The following is a 24,336-nucleotide window of genomic DNA, read 5'->3' as shown; positions in this document are numbered from 1 at the left end:
AGAATTCTAAAGGAGGTTCAAACCAGCTCTTGGTAATTTTCACCCTTACTTCTGAGAAAGATGAAGGGGTGATAAACAGTACATGAACATTATAAGACAGTCATTAAAAATATTGATGATAGCCCTGGCTGGCGTAGCTCAGTGGATTGAGCACGGGCTGGGAACCAAAGTGTCCCAGGTTCAATTCCCAGCCAGGGTACATGCCTGGGTTGTAGGCCATAACCCCCAGCAACTGCACGTTGATGTTTCTCTCTTTCTCTCTCTCTCACTCTCCCTCCCTCCCTTCCCTCTCTAAAAATAAGTAAAATCTTTAAAAAAAAAATATTGATGCTGATTATGTAGAAACACAGAAAAAATTCAACCATCATATTCTAATGAAAACCACTCTGAAGTATTTTTATCAATTTTTGTTTGCGAGGCTATTAGTGATTATAAAAGGGGGGAATCAAAATGTATTCATCTAAATAATGCTTCTACTAAAAACAACAGAAATTCCTCCTTTGGAATTTTATAAATCATTAAATACTATAGAAAATGGTTTTCTTTCATGCCACATTCAGTCCTACATTTTCACCGTATTACTGTATTTCAGGGCTGTGCTAGACCCTAGGAACACAGAGATATATTTAACAAAAGCTTACAAGCAAAGATGGGCCTGACATTATAAATTTAGTGGAGTGGTGGCATTGTTCAAATCTCCCCTTTTCCCTTCTGAAGACTGGTCATCTACATTCTACTTTATCAACACTCTTCAACACCCTGCAGCTCATTCTGCAATCATGTGGATCATATACCTCTTCTGATCAAATACCTTCAATGAAGTCTTTCATAATTTGTCTTTTTCATCTACTACTACCATAACATCAGTCCAAATATTCTACCAATGCTTTTCAGATATAATTTGTAACTTTCCCAGGAATCCAATAATCTGTTCCTTTTTTAAAATGTCCTACAATATTCACCCATTGAAAACCTTTCAAAGCTCACTCATCTCAAATACCATCTCTACAAAGACCCAATCACCTAAATTTCTTATTATACTCAAGACGCCTACCCTAGTTCTGTTTTATTTTTGTTTGTTTTTTTTTTAAAGGAATAAAACCTACCCTACTTGACTACAACTTGACTGTAAATTATTTGAGGGCAGAAACCGGGTTTCACTGTTACTATTTTCTAAAAGGCTTTCCCTGATGTACTCAGAGATGTTTACCTACTTAGCCTACCAAAGTAACTTTTTACAGGGATGTTTATTTTTATATATGCAGCTTCTTCAATATTAGTTCTCTTAATACATATTCTATTTTACACAAAATTTTTGCTCCTTTTTATAGACAAACCACTGTACTCATCTTGGACTCTTGGGAACTATACTATTTATCAAAATGCTCCTGCAATCACACGTAGACTTTTTCTTTCAAAGCAAATTAAAAACTACACTAAAAAGGCTGTTGTTAGTCCTTTCTTTTTCAGAAGTGACTACATCTCACATTTCTCACTAAAAACCTTTCATCACTTACATATTTCATTTTCTTGCAAAAAGTCCATATGTCATTTGCTATAGTTCCCTGTGCTCTGATATCTATCTGAATTGCAATTTATATCCAAAGGTTACTTCAGCAGGATTATTTCAGGCTTTAAGGAAATTCTGATTATTACACAATTTCAAAATGTTTCTATCATGGGAAAAGACTTCACTTCTTGGCATTACTGAGAGGATTGGCACAAGGATCTAGTAAAATTGTGTATGTGAAAAGTTAATAAAAATTCTAACAGCAATACATAAATTAAGAATTATCTCAACTCAGAATTTCAAGTATTTTCAAAAAAATATAATATATTTTTCAAAAAAAAAATATAATATAATATATTTTCAAAAAAATATAATACAATGCCATTAAACTGCACTGTTATGTTAGTTATTTGTAGTTTATAAAGAGCTCATAAAAGACAAAAAAGTGAATTTTGGCAAGGAACCAGATCAAAACTAAGAAGCAACTTTAAGTAGACTATTCCTCTTGCATACATCAGGAAGTTAAATATTTTATTCCAGGAATATCTTTTTGTACTGTTTGCTGCTGTTGTTGTTTGTTTGTTTATCCAACCCTGCCAAAGTAAATGAAATAACATAAAGCTCCTGGCATGGGTAAATGTAGTATAATTTTGTCTTAAAATTAGCATTGCCTTTCAATAAGAGTCCTAACTTTTCCCCTCATTTATATTAGTAGTAGTAACATGAATTCACTAACAATATTTGTTATTGTTTTTAATTTTTTGATTCGAGAGAGATAGACAAACATCAATTTGCTGTTCCGCTTATTTATGCATTCATTGGTTGATTCTTGTAGGTGCCCTCACCCGGGATCAAGACGCAACCGTGGCTTATCCAACACTCTACCTGAGCTATCCAGCCAGGGCTTAACAATATTTGTTTGCATAAGTTCAAAGCCAATAGCCTATTATCTGATTTGGTCAGACTTTTCCAGATGATTGTCTTAATCAGAAATGAAACCAGGAAACCTCAGTATTCCTTCAAACAGGTATTTCTTAAAGAAAAATAATGATTAAACTGAAAAAATTTGATACATCTATGAAGCAAGAAGTCTAGAGATCCTTGTGGTATAAAATTCATTCTCAGAGCCTATGCTCCTGCCAGGATATTCCCTACGGGCCCAGTCTTCCAGCCTAATACTGATTATATGAGAATGTAAACACTAAACATACTTAAGTTAAATGCAAACCACCTGAAAGAATCTCATCCAACAGATCAATGTGCACCATGTAAATAGTCAAACGAAAAGAGGTTTTTTGGGTTTTTTTGTTTTGTTTTGTTTTTTTGCAGTTGGTAAATATGTGAGAATAAAGGTCTGGGAAACAACTCTCTAAAAAAATTAACCCGAACAAAAACTGCAGAAGGACAAACCGTAAGGAGAAACAGTATGGATCAAATACTAGGAACAGAAAAATTGCAGGCACAATGACACCTAGGTTTTCCCGTTCATAACAATAAATAACGGGGAACTTGGGGCTGCACGAATGGGTCCCAGAACCCCAACTGCGCCTCAAAGTGAAACCAGAACCAGGAGCCAGCTGGCCGCGGAGCTTTCAGTCGCCTGCGCCCACCGTGGGGGCTGGCAAGCTGGACGAGTGAGATCTCGAAGAAAGGAGCCGGGCCCCTCTCAGGGCAGTCGCTTCAACCCTCTCTTCTCCCGCTTCCCCAGGGGAGCGCCCCCTGGGGACCCTTCCTCAAATCTACAACCGACTCGCGTCCTCTGCTGACCCCTACCGCGGCGGCCACCAGATCATCCCTGCAACGCAAAGAGCAAGGAGAACGGCCTTCTCCAAGCCCGCGCGCGTCCTCTCCGACCCCGTACTAGCAAAGGAGGCCGCAGCAGGGACCCAGCGCACAAACGCCAGATCTACGATCAGCGAAGCGCTCTAAGGCCCCCTGCCCCTCCCAGCAGCGACGCGCTCACCTCCACAGCCTTCCCTACGGGCCCCGCCAGCGCAGCCATCAGTGGCCTGCGACCGCACAAGATCTTTTTCTCCCTAGGCCTCGACGAGGGGCAGCGTCGCGTCGGGAAGGCCGGAAAACGGCTCAGCACCGCAACCCGTAGGATCTCCGCCTCCTGGACCGGCCACTTCCCGCAGCAGCCGCGGCTCCTTCCGGTGTCTCTCCAGCCGCAGCAGGCATCTCGTTTGTCGGTAGGGCGGGGAGGGGCGGGGCGCGAGGACAGCCCCCCCCCCCGCCCGCCTCTGAGGCGTGGCCACAGCGTCCTAGCCCAGGTGAGGAGATTCTTGACTGTCCTTACCTCCAAATTTGTTAGCAGTTACAGGGAGGGTATACATGCAGATCACTTTTAGGCTTTGGGCACTTTTCCTTTTTCATGTGTTCCCCTTCTCCGCGTCTCCTTCTGTCACTATAATCACTAGCAGATCTTGCTGATGCAGTACATAATCTACATTAAGGGTGGTTACTGAAGAGCCTCAGGTTTCTGACTGTGCAAAGAAATATTAAACAATTCAACACCTTTCCCTCCTATCCTCTTGTATTTATTTATCTATTTATCCTCACTCGAGGACATTATTTTTATTCCTTTTAGAGAGAGAGAGGAAGGGAGAGAAAAAACATCAATGTGAGAGAAAAACACCTGATTGGTTGCCTCCACTCAGGCTGTAGAGAGATGGAACCTGCACCCTAGGCATGTGTTCTGACTGGAATCCAACCCACAACTTTTCAGTTATGCAATGAGCTCCAATCAGCTGAGCCACACCAGCCAGGGCTAAAGTAATTGTATTTCCTTTTCCATATCAGTAGAATAGAACTTCACCTCTCCCATTTTCTCCTAGGCCAAAATCAAGATGATCAAATAAAATATTTATTGAAACCTTAGTATTTAGTGCCTACAACATTGGAAGAGAACTGCCTTCTAATTTATGTAACTGTTAAAATTCATTCAATTGACTGTTATGCAAGCAATCAATTCAAATTAATAAAAAGTATTGTCAAGCCCTGGCTGGTGTAGCTCAGTGGATTGAGTGTCCGCCTGTGAACCAAAGGGTAGCCGGTTCAATTACGAGTCAGTGCACATGTCTGGGTTGCCGGCCAGGTCCCCGGTGGGTGGCGTGTGAGAGGCAACCACACATTGATGTTTCTCTTCCTCTCTTTCTCCCTCCCTTCCCCTCTGTCTAAATAAATAAATAAAATCTTTAAAAAATGAAATAAATTAAAATCCTGTAAAAAAGTATTGTTAAAAGGGAGAGTCCACCAGTATAACAAAATTTAATTTTCTCCTACTATTTGGAATGTATGTCTTCAATTTGAAAATGATATATTCTTTGATTTAAGAAATTTTCAACAATAAATTTATACAATATTATTTAAAAAAAGTGTTAAAATTGCCGGTTTCAATCTGTCTAACTATCTCTTTTTAGTCTCTAAAATGGGAACATTGTAGCCAAAAGTTGTATAAAATGCCCAATCTCCATCAGAAACAAGGAGTTTCCTTTGTTTGTGAAAAACATGTATTGTTGATACTTTTTAAAAATAATTTTTACTTTTTAATTACACTTAGCATACAACATTATATTAGTTTCAGAAGTACACCCCAGTGATTAGACATTATATAACTTACTAAGTGGTCATCTTGATTAATCATATATCCATCTGATACTATATATCATTATTACAATATTGCTGACTATATTCCCTATGCTGTACTTTACATCCCCATGACTATTCTGTAACAACCTATTTGTACCTCTTCTTAATCTCTTCACCCATCCCCCCCAAACTCCCTCCCATCTGGTAATCATCAAAGTTTTCTCTGTCATCCATGGGTCTGTTTTTGTTCTGCTTGTTCATTTATTTTGATTTTTAGATTCAATTGTGGATAAATATGTATTTATTGACATTTTACTATTCATATTTTTTATCTTTTTTCTTCTTCTTTTTAAGCCCTGTGACATTTATTAAACGCTTTATCATTTATTTCATGTAATAATGTTTTGGTAGTGATAAACTCCATAAGCTTTTTCTTGTCTGGGAATGATTGGTACTTTTTTTTTAAGATTTTATTTATTTGTTTTAGAAAGATAGGGAAGGGAGGGAGAAAGAGAGGAAGTAAAACATCAATGTACGGTTGCCTCTAGCACAGCCCATACTGGGGATATGGCCTGCAACCCAGGCATGTGCCCTAACTGAGAATCAAACCGGCGATGTTTTAGTCTGCAGTCCTGCGCTCAATCCACTGACCTACACCAGTCAGGGCCTGATTGGTACTTATAAGTCTCCTGTATTTAGTAAGTATTATGATCATCAATTCCTCATCCATAAAAGTGATTTCAGAAGGAGAGAGGGAAATATGGGAGCTTCTACTTCTATTTTTACAATAAAAATGAAATAAATGAACCTTTGCCAATATTCTGTGTTGGGGTAAATACCAAGTCCTTAGTTTGCACCACAAGTGGTTACCTATCCTGGGTTCATTAAGCAAGAATGGAAGTTCACAATTTGGAGGTTGCTTGTGGTGCTACCACTTCTCCCTTTATTTTCAGCATATTTCAAAATACTGCATTTTTTGTGTTCTAGGAGGTCAGCAATGTGGTTAACTTTAATTTTAAAAACCAAATATCTAAATGTTTTAAATATTCATACTCCTTTGTAAAAAGAGAATGATCAAGAAACTAATTTGTTCCCTCATGCTTTGTGGCAAAGTACTGCCCAACTTAAAGGAGAATTTTATAGGTTTGTTTGAATAAAGTCATGTGTTTTAAATTTTTTTACCTTTTCTGTGACAAGTGGCTCTCATCAATATGCTAACTACAAAAAAATTTTTCATGCATACACTTAACCAATGGTCTCAAAGTAAAAGTACTGTTTTTAAAATGAGTGAGACAGTGACTGCTTTTTAAAAGAAACCTGTTCAGTAAAGAAACATTTTGAAACTGTCTCCATTATTAAGTAACTTTGCTGCCAAAAACTAAGTGTCACCTGTAAAAACTCAACATTGCATCAAAAGACACCGTTAAGAGATGCAAAGTCAAGCCAATAAATAAGAGAAGATATTTAAAATATGTATAAACTGATAAAGAGCTTATATAAATATGTATATATATTCACAAATCAATAAGACAGACAATCAAATAGACAAAAAGGCAAAAGTCATTGCTTCAGAAATTCCTGCATTGGGAACATATCTGACGTATTCTGTTATTGGCATGTTCCAGCAAACTTAGTTCAATCTCAAAGTCCACCCACCATCCTCTTTGGTAACCAAGGTACTTTTTGTCTTACCTTTCCTTCAGGGGTTCTAGGGCAGAGAGAAGACAAATGATGTGACTGTTCAAAGCAGGCATGGCTCATGACTATATTGAAAATAAGCAAGTTCTTCTCATGTGGACACCAGGTCAAGTCCTTGCTGTGGACCAGACCTCATGAAGCAAATGCACTCTGACAATGCAGTATATCTTTCACTTTTAATTTTCATGGATTACCACTCTCCGTTCCCACCTGGGGTTGTTTGCATTTATCCTTTAATCCCTTAATCCAGAATCTTCAATCCCTTACTTTTCTTCAATAATATTTGGATAGGCTACAAGGAAGAATGTTATCATTGGGAAATCTATCAATTCCCCTCTCAGAGAAAAGTGAAAAAGTTTTATACTTTCCTAGTGTAGATGCCTAGCAAAATCACACTGATGTTGGAGTAGAACAATAGAGATGCCATCTGTGTCAAAAATGATATGAAATGTAGGCCCTAGAATTGTGTGCATCAGGCCAGGCACTGAAAGCTTTCCTAATGCAGTGTGGGCGAGGGGAGGATGGAAAAGAAGAAAATTGAGTGGTCATATCCAAACAAATACCTCTTCATTTTTGCAGCAGAGTAATGAATGGCAAGTGAAAAAGCAAGGCACAAAACATACATTTTGGTGCTCATGTACCTGAAACTGAATGAGCCTTTGCAAATGCTGTTTCCTGTCACATACACTTTTTTAAAATTATGTTTTACTGATTATGCTATTATAGTTGTCCCAATTTTCCCCCTTTGCCCCTCTCCCCATTCACTCTGACAATTACCCCCCTTAGTTCATGTCCATGGGTCATACATATAAGTTCTTTTGTTTCTTCATTTTCTATGCTGTTCTTAACATCCCCCTGTCCATTCTGTACCTACAAATTTGTACTTCTTAATCTCTGCACCTTTTTCCTGTCCCCCGCATTCTCCCTCCCAAGATAACTCTCCAAATGCTCTCCATATCTATGATTCTGTTTCTGTTCCACTTGTTTGCTTAGATTCAATTGTTGACAGCTGTGAACTTGTTGCCTTTTCAATGTCATAATTTTATCTTCTTTTTTTAATTAGTCCCTTTAAAATACCATGTAATAATGGTTTGATGATAATGAACTCCTTTAGTTTTACCTTATCTGGGAAGCATTTTATCTGTCCTTCAATTCTGAATGATTGCTTTATAGGATGGAATAATCTAGGTTGTAGGTCCCTGCTTTTTATTACTTTGAATAGTTATTGCCAGTCTCTTCTAGCCTGCAAAGTTTCTTTTGAGAAATCAGCTGATAGTCTTATGTGAACTCCTTTGTAGGTAACTGTCTTCTTTCCTCTTGCTGCTTTTAAGATTCTCTATTTATCTTTTTTTAATGAGATTTTATTTATTTATTTTTAGAGAGAGGGGAAGGGATGGTGAAAAAGAGGGGAAGAAACGTCAATGTGTGGTTGCCTTTCACGTGCCCGCCACTGGGCAACCCTTTGGGTCACAGGCCAGCACTCAGTCCACTGAGCCACACCAGCTAGGGCAAGATTCTCTATTTATCTTTAACCTTTGGCATTTTTAATTATTATATGTCTGGTGTAGTACTCTTTATGTCCATCTTGTTTGGGACTCTCTTTGCTTCCTGGACTTGCATGTCTATTTCCTTTACCAAATTAGGGAAGTTTTCTTTCATTATTTTTTCAAATAAGTTTTCAGGTTCTTGTTCTTTCTCTTCTCCTTCTGGCACCCCCATGATTCAAATGCTGGTATGTTTGAAGTTGTCCCAGAGGCTCCTTACCCTATCTTCAGTTTTTGTGGATTCTTTTTTCTCCTTGCTGTTCTGATTGGATTTTTTTCTCTCCCTTATGTTTCAAATAATTGATTTGATTCTTGGTTTCACCACATCACTGTTTATTCCCTATAAATTTTTCTTTTTTTCACTTTATGTAACCTTCATTTCTGCCTCAGTATTTTTTATGCTGTTGAAATACCCAATCATTTCTTTGAGCATCCTAATAACCAGTGTTTTGAACTCTGCATCTGATAGATTGCTTATCTCCATTTTTTTTTCAGTTCTTTTTCTGGTGTTTCATTCTATTCTTTCATTTGGGTCCTATTTCTTTGTCTTCTCATTTTGGCAGCTTCTCTGTGTTTGTTTGTTTGTTTGTTTGTTTTTAAAGATTTTATTTATTTATTTTTAGAGTGGGAAGGGAGGGAGATAGAGAGAGAGAAACATCAATGTGCGGTTGTTGGGGGTTATAGCCTGCAACCCACGCATGTACCCTGGCTGGGAATCAAACCTGCAACACTTTGGTTCGCAGCCCGCGCTCAATCCACTGAGCTATGCCAGCCAGGGCTTCTGTGTTTGTTTTTATGTATTATATAGAACTTCTCTGACTCCGTGTCTTAGTAATGTAGTCTATTGTAGAAAAGTGCACCTGAAAGTTGGATGGAGTAGAGCTTTAAGTAATTGCCAGGATAGGTCAACTCCAGGTTGATGGAGTCACAGACATGGTGCAGCCACTCTGTGGCTCTGTGTGGAGGAAGGCTCAGAAAAGGGACAATGGCCACTGCCTGGCCTCTGGAGTTCTGTCCAATAGGAAGCTGTCTCCTGGCACTTGCCCTGGAGCTAGACACTTCAGTTTTCCTCATATGCCGCTGGTGCCCTTCCAGCTGCTGCCCCAGTGGTGGAGCCCAGAGGGAGTGAGTCTGCATAAGTCCTAAGTCTATAGTGGGCCCTTTAAGAAACTGGGACTCCTGAGAATCCTAGTTCCTTCCACCACCCCAACCCCCACTGCTTTCTATAGCCAGAAGTTACAAGGACTTATCTTCCTGGCACTGGACCCCTAGGCTGGGTCATCTTGTTGGGGCTGGGATACCTTCTCCTGAGGTATCTCTCCCAATTTGTATCCACCATATGTGGGTGTGGGACCCCTGTTTGCATCTTTCATCTCCACGTCTCTGCCCCCCACCTGTCTGGATGAATGTGACTTTATTAATTTCTTGGTTGTCTGACTTCCATACAGCTGAATTTTCTGACAATTCTGGGTGATAGTTGTTTTGCAGTTTAGTTGTAAAATTTGCTATGGTTGTTCCAGGAGGCAAGCCATGTTTACCTATGCCTCCATCTTGACCAAAAGTCCTAGTCAGATACACTTCTACCAGATACCCCAAACCCCTATCCCTCATTCACCTGGCCAGCTCCTATCCAGCTATCCCTATTTAAATGGCACTCTTTACCACATTAGTTCTCATTTTTGTTTCCTTCAGAAAATGTATTATAAATTTTAATTATTTCAATATTTTTGTGTGTACTTAATTTTTTTTGCCTATTACCTCTGAACTATAAGCTTAATAAGAACAGTGACTAACTCTGTATTATTCACAATATTCTCAAGCCCAGCATTGAAGGATTCAAGTATTTGTTGTTTCTCAACTAGGAGTGGTGAATATTTGTCCCATGGTGGATATTTGGCAATATCCCTGATGAGGACTGGAGGAAGAACGATTTAGCCACCTGCCATTGCATTAATGTGACAGAAGAGTCCAAAATGTCTTTAGTACCACTGTTGAGAAACCCTGATGTAAACTGAGGCTTTATAATATATTTTTGGTTATGAGTGATGGAAATTAAACCATTGTTCCTAATTTGATGTACATGGATTTTGTAGGGGGCAAGCAGAAAACAGTTTTATTCTTTTACCTTATTGTCTCTGAAAATCTCTGAGGATCTCTCTGTCTTCCTAAGACAAAATCTTTTTTTTATTTTAATTGTTGTTCAAGTACAGTGCCTTTTACCCCCATCCCAGCCCACCCCCCTAAGACAAAATCTTACACAAAGCCTTTAGCTTTCCAGTCATTCTCCAGTAAAAAGTCCTCCAGTCATTTTCAGTAATAAAAAATGGCTTTTTTTCCTGGTATTAAAAAATTCTATCTAGTACAGTGTCAAAAATCCCAGACTCATATGGTTCAAAAGTTCTCTGCCTTCTTGTTCTACCTTCTTCCTGGCTATTTTTCATTTTGGGTCCCTCAGGGTTGGTGATCACTAGAACAGAAAGAATCTTTTTTGACCAGAATAGTTTTAGCCTGATGTCAGTGCCTCTGGGATCTGAACTGACCCTTTGTCTTATGGAGTGTCTTTGTCAATGCATCACCAGGGAACCCTGACCTACAGTCTGTAAGCTCAGCAATTTACCTTCTGGTGTATCTTATGACATACCTCAGTGCTCTGCTTTTCAGAATCCATCCCTAAGTGGGAATCACCTCACCATGTAAGCAGTCCTGACGGACAGTCTCTGTCAGAATGATCCAGTCCAGCTCTCTTACATGGAGTTCTTACTTGGTCCACAAAAATCACATGTATCTTGCACAGAAGTATAGGCTGTTCCCAATCAGCCCTGCATGCACCTTCTGCTTGTAGGCAGCCTAAGTCTCTTGACTTAGGACTTTTCGAATGTGAATCAGTTTAAGTCTTGTCTCTCTAAGATACCAAGGGACACATGTCATCTTTTTAAAACAGTCCTCTTAAAGCCCCTGAGACTTGGCTTGAGATGAAGCCACCCCACCCCCATAGTGGTACCTTCATAGGGATGTGGAGGTGTTTGGCACTGAATTTTGGAACCTGTCCCAAAAATCTCAGTTATCATTTGTCCACTTTTAGTTTAGGGTAAGGGTTTGGGTTATTCTACCTCAATGCTTCTCAAAAATGACACTAATGACACTTTGGGAGTGTCATTCTTTGAACGACAAATAATTCTTTGTTGTGGAGTATGGTTCCTGTGCATTGTAGAATGTTTAAGATCATCCATAGCCTTTGTCCACTAGATTCCAGTAACACCTTCTCTTAGTGGAGACAAACACAAATGGCTTCATATATCCACAAGTGTCCTCCTGGGGCAAAATCACCCCCTGATGAGAATCACTGCTTTAGCTTAGGCTAGTGCTTCTCAAACTTTTTTTGGATTATTAGATCAGATCATTCAAAAATGACAGTACACTGAATTTAATAGACAAGAATGCTTGCAATTAGAAGTTTCCAGCAGGAATAACTGTCTGGGCCTACGTGTAAACCCATTGTTGAAGTGCCTGTAAGCTCATTACTGAAGTGCATCAGAGAACTGAGACATACCAGTTAAAAGACTCGTAGGCAAAAAGAGGATTTATTGGCTCATGGACTCCAAGGAAGAATAGTTAGAAACAGGGACTCAAACATTATGAGGACTGCCTCATGATCTCTTCATTGCTCATTTCTTAAAATTGCCATCTTACACTTTTCTCCAAGAACAGAGTTCCTAGTTTTAAAAATCCCCAATAATGCATTTATTGTCTTCACCAGCAGCATTCAGCCAGAAGATCAAAGTCATGGAAAAACAAAGAAGATCCACTGACAATTATGTGGATGGATAAAATGGAAGTTTCCAAGAGATAAAATAGACAGCCAAGTCAACCCAATATTATAAAAAACTGATACTGGCTTAAAGGCTGAGTAAAAAGATTCCTAATAGGCTAAAGGAAGAAGGATTTTTAGGCAGATGAAAGAACGTAGGCAAAGGCATATTGCAAGAGAAAATATGCTAAATTTGGGAACCTATAAGGGTTCAGTATTACAAGAGCAGAGACTGATGGCAGAAAAACAAGACAGACTAGACAGAGAAGGCAGATCAGAGTGGCCTTGTCTAGTAAGTAAACTTTTTCCTCTAGAGATCCAAGAAGAACTTTGAGAAAAGAAGCAACATGGTAAGATTGCTATATTACATGGAGAGCAAAGACTGACATAGATTACAGGCAGACTGTTGTTGATTTCAGAAAAGGGGAAGGAAGGGTCTAGCAGTGGAGATGCTATGAGAGCTGCTCAGGAGATAAAGTCAGTAGAGTTTTTAATTTTATTTTATTCAACACTTTTTATATAATCAGTAGACTTTCAAATGACTACATGGGGGATGGAAACTTGGAAGTTTCCCCTGTACAGATCCTATTTATTCTTACCTGTATTGTGTGTGTGTGTGTGTGTGTGTGTGTTGTGTGTGTTGTGTGTGTGTGTGTGTGTAGTTCCCTAGCATGTCTTTCTGACTCTAGTCTCAGTTTATTCTAGTCCAGGGCTATACTTCTGAACACAACTCTTTCTAAAGCACAAATCCAATCTTATAACCCTCAATGGCTCCTTGTTGCATCAGAGTTGTTGGTTTTTTTTTTCTCACCAGGGGCCTAGGATGAGACAAGCATGTTGCCTAGCTGCAGTATCTAAGAATCTTGCATTGACTGAACCACAGAGCACCTCTTCAAATTGTGTGCCCCAGGCAACCTGTTTGCTTCATTCTAGTTCTTCATAGCCTTAGTTTGACCCAGATTTACTCCTCCTACCTTATCGCTTATTACACCCAATCAAATACCCTGTCCTTCAACTATTCTAATCTATATCATGTTTTCCTGAAAGGCAAAACATTTGCTTGTGCCTTTCCTATTTAGTGCTGCTTTCCCTAACCCTAACCCTAAGGTTAGAACTCCCTTTTGCCCTTTGTACTTCCTCTTAAAGGTGAACTCCACTCATCCCTCAAGAGCCACCACTTTGGAGAAGACTTCCTCAACTCTTCTAGTACCTGAGGGCCTTTCCTTGCATTTTATGGCGTATTTTCTAGTGATATCATACTGCTGGTTATAAATTGTAAATTGTACCTTCTACAATCGGTGTGGGGCAGGCTTTTGCATGCTCTCTTCCTTGGTTCCACGTTCCCCTCACCTACCCCACAAACTGCCCCATGAAGCCACAGAAACCATCCCTTCTTCAGAGCAAGAGTTGCCACAGTCCTGGGTTGCAGCAGAGTCTGAAAGAGAATCTGACAGTGGTGGATCAGTGCTAGAACTGGAGGAACAAGATTCCACAGAGGCAACCACACAGCAAGCCCACCTGGCAGCAGCAGCAGCTGAAATCAATGAAGAACCATTCAGTAAAGCAAAACATAGCTGGAATGAAAAAGAAGGCACAGAAGGCTATGTCCATAGGTCTTCGACAGGTTACAGGGGTTACTAGGCTCCCTATGCAGAAATCTGAGAATATCCTCTTGTCATCCCAAAACCAGATGTCTACAAGAGCCCAGCTTCAGATACTTACATAGTTTGGGGGTGGGAGGAGTCAAAATAAAAAATTTATCCTAGCAAGCATAGCTAGCAGCTGCCAAGAAATTCAAAGTTCAAGGTGAAGCTGTCTCAAACACTCAAGAAAGCACAGCCTCCAACTATACAAGAGGGGAGTGAAAGAAAGAGGTTGAAGAAACAGGTGTGGAAGTTAAGGACATAAAATTGGTCCTGTCACAAGCAAATGTGTCCAGAGTGAAGGTAGTCCACGTCCTGAAGAACAGCAGTAATAATATTGTAAATGCCATTATGGAATTAACAGTGTAACCATCTATTACTTCCTTGGTTAGGCTTATTCCTAGATACTTTATTTTTCTTGTTGCTATAGCAAATTGAATTTTTTTCCTGTTTTTTTCTTTTTTTGTTTCTCATATTTTGTTGTTGGTGTACAAAAATGCCTTCGATTTCTGAATACATGACTCCAGTCAAGGAAGACAAACAATCCAATTAAAAAATGGGCAAAAGACTTGAACAGGCACTTCTCCAAGGAGGACATACAGAGGGCTCAGAGACATATGAAACGATGCTCAGCATCACTAGTCATCAGAGAGATGCAAATTAAAACCACAATGAGATACCACTTCACACCAGTGAAAATGGCCATCATAAACAAGTCAGCAAACAATAAGTGCTGGCAAGGTTGTGGAGAAAAGAGAACCCTAGTGCACTGTTGGTGGGAATGTACACTGGTGTAGCCACTGTGGAAAACAGTATAGAATTTCCTCAGAAAACTAAAAATAAGACTGCCTATTTACCCAGCAATTCCACTGCTGGGATTATGCCCTCAGGATCCTGAAACACCAATTCAAAAGAACCTATGCACCCCAATGTTCATAGCAGCACAAGGGCTGGAAGCAGCCTAGGTGCCCATTAGTAAATAAGTGAATCAAAAAACTGGTACATTTACACAATGGAGTACTATGCAGCAGAAAGAAAGAAGGAACTCCTACCTTTCATTAACAGTGTGGATGGATCTGGAGAGCATTATGCCAAATTAAATAAGCCAGTCAGTGAAAGACAAATACCATATTATCTCACTTATAAGAGGAACCGCATGAACAAAACAAACAAGCAAGCAAAATAGAGCCAGAGACATTGAAATAAAAAACAAACTGTCAGGAACCAGAGGGGAGTGAGGAGGAGGATAATAGGGGAAAGAAGGGAAAGGGTCATCATGGAACATGTATAAAGGACCCATGGACAAAGCCAAAGGAGGGAAGGATGGAGGGTGGGAGGTGGGGATGGGTAGGCTGGGGGAAAGTGGTGGCAGGAAAATGGAGACAACTGTACTTGAACAACAATAAAAAAAAAGTTCCTGCTGGGAAAAGGGGAAAAAATGTAACCATCTAAAAATAAGAAACTTTTTTGGTATTTCAAAAGAGTAATTTCAGCTTGCATTGAAATGTGTAACACTTCTATCATTAATAAAATCATGGCTTCTTGTGGGATGAAAAAAAAATAAATGTACATTGTAATGTCATTTCAGTTGACCTTTGAAAAATGCAAGGATTAGGGTTTCCCACCCCCATGCAGTTGAAAACCCTGTGTATAACTTTTGATTCTTCTGAAATTTAACTATAGTCATTCCTTAATATCTGAAAGGAATTGGTTCCAGGACCTTCCCCAACCCTAAACATCTGGGGTAATCGGGAATCTACAAGAATAGGGAATCTGCAGGTGTTCAAGTCCCTGACATAAAATGGCATTAAACAAGGCATGTAGGTGTCTCTCCACATACATGGATTCCCACCTGTGGACTGAAAATACTGTTGGTTAAATCTGGGGGTGCAGAGCCTGAGGATGAGGAGAGCCAGCTATATTGAAGAAATCCATGTTTAAATGCAACTTTGCATTTCCAACTCCTGTTGTTCAGGAGTCAACTGCATTATACACTGCAATGATTTGTTCACTTTTCCATCTCCTGAACCAAGGCAGGGATTTTTCTTACTCATTCTAGTATTTCCAGTACCTAGCACATGGCACAATGTAGGAAATGGATCAGTCAATAAACTTGCTGTTGAAAAAGATGAATGAATATGAAAATGTGAAAAATATAAAATATATTTTCTAACATGGGGAGAGGGTAATTTTCTTACACTTTTTGAAATATCCATCATTTAAATATATAGATGGTAGATGCAGGCAGCTCTTTTCATTTTTTTCAGTTTAGAAATAGCACCTTTTTTTTTTACTTTCAAAATGCCATTTCTAAATGTGCGCAATAGGAAATCTTGTCCATGCAGTTGAATTTTAATTTTGTTGTTTTTTATGTTAAAGGATCTTCAGAATAAATTTATTTATCTAAGCTCTTACTAGGACAACATTTGTATTGTTTACCATTCACTTTCTATTTTGATGTAAATGCCTCCCAGACCACATGCCTGTCAGGGGAGTGGCACAGCGCTTTGACAGCTGCTGAGGCGGTGAAGGGAGAGTGTGCTCCAGGTCATTCACTGGCCTCAGACCTCTTGTACCATTTTCATAGTCTCCTTAAGCCTTGATTTTTTTTTTGATCTAAGAAATGGCGATAATAATTTTGAGGGTAACAACTTGAGATTTAATTCACATGCTTTACAATTCACACACTCAAAGTATACAATTCAATATTTTAATATATTCACAGATTTGCATAACTAACACCACAGTCTAAGTTTGGAACATTCCACCACCTCAAAAAGTAGTCCCATACTCTTTATTGGTCATCTCCATTTCCTCCCAACCTTTCTGCCTGAGGCAACCAATCACTAACCTACTTTCTATCTCTAGAGATTTACCTATTCTGGATATTTCATATCGATACAAACATACAATATGTAATCTTTTATGGCTGGCTGTTTTAATAAGTAACACGTTTCCAAGATTCACCCATGTTGTAGCATGTATCAGTACTTCATTCCTTTTTATGGCCCAATAATTTTCCATAATGTTTATACACATTTTATCTATCAACTCATCAGCTGACAAACATTTGGTCGTTTATACTTTTTAGCTATTATGAATAATGCTGCTAAGCACATTCTTACAAGTTTTTATGTAGCTATATGTTCTCATTTCTCTTGGCTATTATCTAGGAGTGGAACTGGTTCATATGCTTAATATTTTGAATAACTGAATCTGCAATATTTGGATGTGAATAGAATCGATGCTTTAAATTAGCCTTTAGAACCATACTCTGAGCTTTAGATGCCTTGATTGGCTTAGTACTGACTTGTAGGGGAGTCCTGTCAAACACTTTTGTCTGGGTGGTGAGAACAAAAATAACAGTAGCCAGTAGAAGCCCCAGGGTATTGTGTGGATTTGAAAGGAGGCTCTGGGTTATTTCTGGGGACTCTGCCAGGTTTTAGTAGATAATGGAAAAGGTACTGAAATTGGATATATGAATTACCTAAAAGAACGCATCAACTTAGATGAGGTAATTGTTTTTAACTCCCCAAAGTGCTAGACTTTGGTCACGTTTAGTGTTGTTACTTGATAAGTGCTGTTTCCACCAATAATTCACGAAGTACATTGACCATATATTGTCTCAGCTGGAGTGAGCAGTGATCCTAAATATCATAAATAAAATATCAACTACACCCAATCAGTGTAGTTAAAACTGACTTTGGTGCCTTCTTCTTGTGGCCCACTCCTGAATGCTGGCTCTTTCCTTACAGGGCCCTTTTGTGGGCTCCTCAGTGACTGCTCACCTTGCTGAGGACCTCACTCCATTTCATTTCCTAACAGTTGGGGGCGGGGGGAGGAATCTGTGGCTAACCACTTAGATGGTCCACTTAGCTTTGGGTTTGAAAATACAACCTTTTAAGATAACTCAAGTTTGGCTACCTTATGTGGCATTTATATGGCCCACAAGAAAATTTTTCTTGTAAAATTACAAGTACAGGACACTTCTGCTGCAACCTTCTCTCTCTGCTTTGCCATTATAGGCCTCTTTGGATGGTCTATTGACTTTAGACTTTTTCCAAGTGACATAAACTAATGTGTACAAAGGTCAAGTTGTCTAAGTTTCTTAAGGCTCCTTTGCTTAACTTGAGGTGGGGATAGGATGGGATAAGCACTCTCTCCTCCTCACTCTTGGGTAAGGAGAAGGGAAATGCACAGCACTCCAGGAAACTACCTCCAAGGCATTTTCATTCTCCAGTCTTATTTTAAATCAATTTTGCCATTTCATTCCCTGGAAGTACATGAGGACTGAGGATTCCTAAATGGGCTTTGTATTCTAGCATATACTGCGTGGAAGGTCTAGCATCATTTTTTAGAATGCTCAAGGCACTTGGAATCTATTTTTCTTAACAATGAAGCTTCTGCCAAAAGACATGAAAAAGCCTACTTAAAATTCTACGTATCTTAAAAGTATTTGCCAGCATTATTCTAAGTTCTTAACCATTTTTTGGTATCAAGGGACCCTTTGACATTCTGGTGAAGACTATGGACCTCCTTCTCAAAGTAATGTTTCTATGTGCATAAAACAAAACACGTAGGACTACAAAGGAAAAAAGAATCTATGGAGATATAAGCAATTCAAGTTAAAAACTTACCTAAGAATCTTAGTGATTTACAATTATTATTACATTTATCTTCCCAACACCCAATGAGGAAACTGAGGCATAATAAGATTAAATGCCTTGCCTAAGACGGCATACTTAGTAAATGAGAGAGAAAGGATTCAAACTTTGGCAGTCTGACCCCATAGCACTGTTTTGACAATATGCATGTAAGATCCTCCAAATTCATTAGTGGTTGATGTAGCAAGAACCTCAGTGTTAGAACTGTAAAACAACTAATACTACTCTATGAACTCCACCCCCTAGTTTGGTGAATATTACATGATGGCTTTGGTTGTTTAGGGAAAGGGCAAACCTTTATAATTACTCCAAGTCCCATTTTTTCCCCTGGGCCAGAATACCAGAAGACAGTAAGTCCAAATATAAGACTATGTCCAGCTGCTGCCTATCCTATGATATAAACCACTATTTTTTTTCCTTGTGGCTAACAGAATTTTGATATACCCAATAATGATAAAATTGAATATTCTGGCAACCCAGAAGAAGGGAGTCTTGGAGTAAATTACATTGATTAAAAAAATGGAATATGGCATTTCTTATTCTCCTGTTAAAGAGTACATTTATATTCAGTGTGTAATAATATTACTCTGTTTATTGTGGAATTAAAAGAGGATAATGTTCTTAGACAAGTTGCTTTAAGTGGTAGTCATCATTATTACTGTTCTTCCCATTAGACTGAATATTTGGAATTTGTAGGAATTCAGGAGGAGGCAGAAAAGAAGATGGAGGAATAAATAAAAATAGCCTTACAAATTCCAGGTTCTTCAGCTGTCAAGAGAATTAATTAGTCTATAAATGTAAAATATTTCCACATAGAACTCAATCTGTGCATTTTTACTTATTTTTCATCTAGTAACATCACATATTGGTATTGTAATTCTCCGTTTTTCATTTTGACTAAATTTTGAAAACGATCAGGAAGAATTGTTGATTCTAGTTCCTTAGATTGGAATAGTAACATTTGATCTCATGTTTTAACTGTCCTTACAAAATTATTTTGGCTTTTCAGCATAATAATTCTTAAATCTAGAGTCCTGATGGATTCTTTTGGCTTAGGACTGCATATAGAAACAGCAACTTGTTTTATTGTCCTCCCCTCCAGTAGTTTACTATGTATTAAACAGAACCTCAGAGCCCCGCCTAACCCCTGGTAGTTGGCCATATTCACACATTACTTGGTAGGTTAATTTAGTAGGAAATGTGGAGAAAAACTAAAGAGGAATTTAAATCAATAACTTCATCATCAATACAGGGTTGGAATATTTCTTAATGTTCATTCGTTTTGAGGCTGAGGGTCTCTAGTAGTAGAAGTTCTTAATCTGGGATCTATGAATTGGTTTTGAGTATCTGAGTATGTATGAAGTTGGCTCCCCAAAAAACAAACAACAATAACCAAAAAACTGGGTTGTTGTGAGAGGTTGTCTTGGGCTTTGATGAATTTTTTTGAAGACTCTTTCAACACCTTTGCCCACATTTCATGATGGGTAATTTACAAGCTCACCTGCCACAACACTCAGTGTTCAGCTGAGTGTTTACACACACACACACACACACACACACACACACACACACACCTTTTAATAATGTATAAGCACGGGTCTATGTGCATTTTCCTGAGTAAAAGTCCCCATAGTTTTCGCCAGATTGGCAGAATGGTCCTAGATACCACAAAAGGTTACGAACTAGGATACCGGCTTTTGACAGCATTGTAAAAGGACGAAATTCTGCTAACCTAGTATCTGGAACAGAGCGTAGGGGCTCTACCCTAAACAAAAATGGCGGAAGCTGCTTCACACGTAGCCCCTCACGCAGAAAGGCTATACAACCTCGCCACTTTCTCTCCACCTTCCTACTCCTGACCCCGGAAGGACTCCGCCCTGGCGGCCAGGCTGCTGCGGTTCAGCTCCTGGCTGCAGCTGGCAGCAGGCGTGGGCCGTTTGCACCTGCCTCCGGTGTCAGGTACGCTGTACTGAAGTGGCAGGTGGGGCAGGGTGTTGTAGGGTCCCAGCACCGGCCTTATCCTCCTGACTCAGAGTGCCAGGTCGGGGAGCGGAAAGTGGGGGGTCTTCCCTTGTGTTGAGGAGAAGGGGGAGGCCCGCAAGGGAAACGCTGAATCAGGGTGAGCTCCCAACTACTCGGATCCCGAGGGAGGTCTCACGTCCGTAAAGCCGAGAGGAAGCTCCTTTTTTGGTCCTTTTGGTAAAGGAAAGGGATGATTGCCGGGGAGAGCGCGGTGGGAGGTGGGGAGTCCCTTAGGGGGTGGGGCAGCCAGCGGGTCCAAGTTTCTGCTTGAATGCCCCTGATTGGAGCAGGGAGGGGATTTTGAGTGGGCAAGATTACTCTTCCTTTAAAGATGCTTTAGCATCAGGCGGATTGTCAGCCTGAGCCCTTCTGTAAATGAAGTCATTTAACATTTATTTCACTGCGGGTTGACTCTTAAAAGGTTTTGCACTTGCACGGACTTCTATTAGTATTTTTATTTTTTATCATTGTGGCAACTAAGCATATTTGCTGCCTCTTTTCATAGCCCGGTTGTACAGATTTATGCTTCACGTCAAATTTTGGAAGGTATTTCAGACTTTCATTCTTGCTTGAATTATAAATCCAAGTTGTAGAATAGAATTTTAGGATGTTTAACACACAAACTCTCACACTTATTTTTAACTCTCCAGTGGTTAAAATGGAGAGAAGCGAGTAATAATTTGTACTACATGGGTACAATTTTTGGTGACGTTTTAGACACCCTCCACAAATGTGAATAATTATGAGACTACCTTCATATTTCTTTTAATTAATACTTATGAAAGCACCTGAAATGACTGGCTTTTAAAAGTTACTCAGTTATTAATGACTGAGTTTGGAATTATTTCCTCACTTTATTTTATTTTTTATTATTATATTTTATTGATTATGCTGTTACAGTTGCCCTGATTTTTCTCCTTTTTCCCCCACTACCCAGCACCCACCCACCTGATCAGGCAATCCCCCCACCATTGTTCATGTTTGGCTACTCCATTCCCTATATTGTAGTTTACATCCCATGACTGTTCTGTACCCACCTATTTCTACCCTTACCTCTTCATCCATTCCACCACACCACTCTCCCATTTGGCAACCATCAAGATGCTTTTGGTATTCATGATTCTGTCTTTATTCTTCTTTTTTTGCTTTGTTTGTTTTTTTAGATTCAATTGTTGATAGATACATATTTATTGTTATTTTATTGTTCGTAGTTTTGATCTTCTTTTTCTCAAATAAGCCCCTTTAACATTTCATATAATAATGATTTGGTAATGATGAACCCCTTTAGTTTTTCCTTGTCTGGGAAGCTCTTTATCTGCCCTTTGATTCTAAATGATAGCTTTGCTGGGTAGATCAATCTAGGCTCTAGTTCTGAAAAAACTTTTCATGACCTAATATTTCTTGCCAATCTCTTCTGGACAGCAAAGTGTTTTTTTTTGAGAAATCAGCTGACAGTCTTATGGGAACTCCCTTGTAGGTAACTAACTGCTTTTCTCTTGCTGCTTTTAAGATTCTCTCTTCAACTTTTGGCATTTTCATTATGATGTGTCTTGAAGTGGGCCTCTTACATCCATGTTGCTTGGGACTCTCTGTGCTTCTTGGACGTGCATGACTTTTACTTCATCAAATAAGGGAAGTTTTCCTTCATAATTTTTTCAAATAGATTTCCAATTTCTTGCTCTTTCTTTTCTCCTTCTAGTACCCCTATGATGTGAATGTTGAATGCTTGAAGTTGTTCCAGAGGCTGCTTATGCTATCCTCAGTTTTTTGGATTCTTCTTGTTCTGATTGGATGTTTTTTGCTTCCTTATGTTCTAAGTCATTGATTTGATTCTGAGCTTTATTCACTCTACGGTTTCCCTGTAATTGTTCTTTATATAAATTAGTGAATCCTTTGTTTTTGACCAAATCTTCTTTATACTGTTGAGGTCCTCACTAAGTTCCTTGAGCATCCATATAACCAGTGTTTTGGACTCTGTATCTGATAGATTGCTTATTTCTCTTTTGTTTAGCTCTTTTTCTGGAGCTTTGATCTGACTTTTCATTTGGGCCATGTTTCTTTGTTTCCTCTTTTGGGCAGCCTCCTGAGTTTGTCTGTGTATTAGGTAGAGCTGCTATCTTCTATGACTCCCTGTCTTGGTAACATGTCCTAATGTAGTAGGTGTCCTATAGGGGCTAGTGGCACAGCCTCCCCTATCACCCAAGCTTGGTACTCAAGGTGTGCCCTCTGTATGGGCTGAGTACATCCTCCTCTTATAGTTGAGCTTTGATTGCTGTTGTCAGGTCAATGGTAGGGATTTACCCAAGCCAGTCAGCTGCAAGGACTGGCTGTGACCACTGACCACCTACCTCCGTTCTTCATGGAGGGTCAACTGTGCAGGGGCAGGGCAGTGGTGCTCTGATGTGGGCTGTACCTGTCCACTGGATGTGCAGGCTCTTGGGTATCCCTGGTGGTGTAGGGCAAGGTCAACCCTCACCTGTGTTTTCCCTGGGCCACCCTGCATGAGCTATAAAGCAATCTGAGATGTCTGCTACTAATGCTGGGCTTGGAGATTCCCATGTGAAGCCAAGCTGTGAATCTAGGCTGGCTGTGGCTAGTGTGGGGTCCAGGGTCACTTAACCAGAGGTGGGAGGGCTAGGAGCTTACTGAGACTCACTGTTGCTTGTTTGATAGGATTTAGGAAGTTGTGAAGCATGAGCCAAGACTAGTCACTCATATAGAAAAGTCACAGTTAAGAGTTTGGGTGGGCCTGTAAATTGAGGAAGGGAGTCTCACGGGATTCCAGAGCAGGGCAAACCGTGTTAGCAGGTTGATGGAGTCTCAGATGTGGCACCTGCCTGCTGGTTCTGTGGCTCTGTGGGCAAAGGACTCAGAAAAGGGGCAACTGCCTCTCCCCAGCTTTCTGTCTGTGAGAAAGCTATCCCTCAGCTCTCACCTTCATGCCAGTCACTTCAGTTCCTCCTTATATGCCACTGGTGCCTTCAAGCTGCTACCCCAGTGCTGGAGCTCAGAGGGAGTGTATCTGAGTAAGTCTGTGTATGGGTTCTTGAAGTGGAACTGCTTGGGACTCCAAAGTTTCTTCCACCAACTTAATCCCCACTGGTTTTTGCAGCCAAAAGTTATGGAGGCTTATTTTCCTGGCACTGGAACTCTGGGCTGGGGAGGCTGGTACGGGTTGGGACTCTTTGCTGCCGAAATATCCCTCCCAGATTTTAATCCACCACATAGGGATGTGGTACCAGCCTGTTTCTTGTCTCCTACCACTCTAGATGGATGTAGTTTCTTTAGTTCTGTAGTTATGAGTCTTACATTCAACTCGATTTCTGATGGTTCTGAGTGATGGCTCTGTATTTTAATTGTAATTTTGTTGTGTTTGTGCGAGGAGGTGAGCCCTGTTAACATATGCCACTATCTTGACCAGAACTCCTATTTATTTTTAGAGAGAGGGGAAGGGAGGGGAAGAAAGGGGGAGAGAAACATTGATGAGAGAGGGAAACATGGATGGGTTGCTTCTTTTATGTGCCCCATCATGCCCTGACGTGCCCCAGCATGCCCTGGCTAGTGACTGAACCTGCAGTCCAGGCATGTGCCCTGACTGGGATTGAATCGGAGACCTTTTGCCTTGTGGGACAATGCCTGGCCAACTGAACCACACCAGTCAGGGTGAGAACCTGCAGTTTTCTAAGGAAAATTTACTACTTGAAGTCAAAATTAAAATCTAACTCATTTTCTTTTTGGCTGCTTTGGTGATTAATAAGTAAATATTTAGCTCAAGTAAATTTGCCTCAGAACATTATTCTCTTCAGCTAAGTGTAATATCATGAATAATTAACTGCAAAAAAAAAGCTGATAAAGT

General features: G+C 39.7%; 2 protein-coding genes and 1 pseudogene across 7 annotated transcripts in view; 2 read left to right on the top strand and 1 right to left on the bottom strand.

Moving 5' to 3' along the window:
- Nucleotides 1-3,683, bottom strand: part of USP33 (ubiquitin specific peptidase 33) — a 52,288-nt gene extending 48,605 nt beyond the window's left edge. For both annotated transcript variants that reach the window (XM_045835403.1, XM_045835405.1), the window contains exon 1: nucleotides 3,474-3,683. In XM_045835403.1, coding sequence (XP_045691359.1) covers nucleotides 3,474-3,512 — 39 coding nt within the window. In that variant the 5' untranslated portion in view covers nucleotides 3,513-3,683. The remainder of the gene's footprint in view (nucleotides 1-3,473) is intronic.
- A 9,785-nt stretch (nucleotides 3,684-13,468) lies between these two features.
- Nucleotides 13,469-14,163, top strand: LOC123816407 (annotated as a pseudogene).
- A 6,172-nt stretch (nucleotides 14,164-20,335) lies between these two features.
- MIGA1 (mitoguardin 1) overlaps nucleotides 20,336-24,336 on the top strand; it is a 72,394-nt gene continuing 68,393 nt past the window's right edge. For 3 of the 5 annotated variants that reach the window (XM_045835542.1, XM_045835541.1, XM_045835538.1), the window contains exon 1: nucleotides 20,336-20,417. The gene's annotated coding sequence lies outside the window, so the exon portion shown is untranslated. Of the gene's footprint in view, nucleotides 20,418-24,119; nucleotides 24,144-24,336 lie in introns of those variants that run through there. The other 2 variants (XM_045835539.1, XM_045835540.1) reach the window with 2 other exon arrangements.

The sequence above is a fragment of the Phyllostomus hastatus genome, unplaced genomic scaffold, assembly GCF_019186645.2.
Source record: "Phyllostomus hastatus isolate PE091 unplaced genomic scaffold, TTU_PhHast_1.1 phas_contig_209, whole genome shotgun sequence".
In the NCBI taxonomy this organism is placed as follows: domain Eukaryota; kingdom Metazoa; phylum Chordata; class Mammalia; order Chiroptera; family Phyllostomidae; genus Phyllostomus; species Phyllostomus hastatus.
Note: the sequence above shows the minus strand (reverse complement) of the source record. Positions and strands in the feature narration are given on the sequence as shown.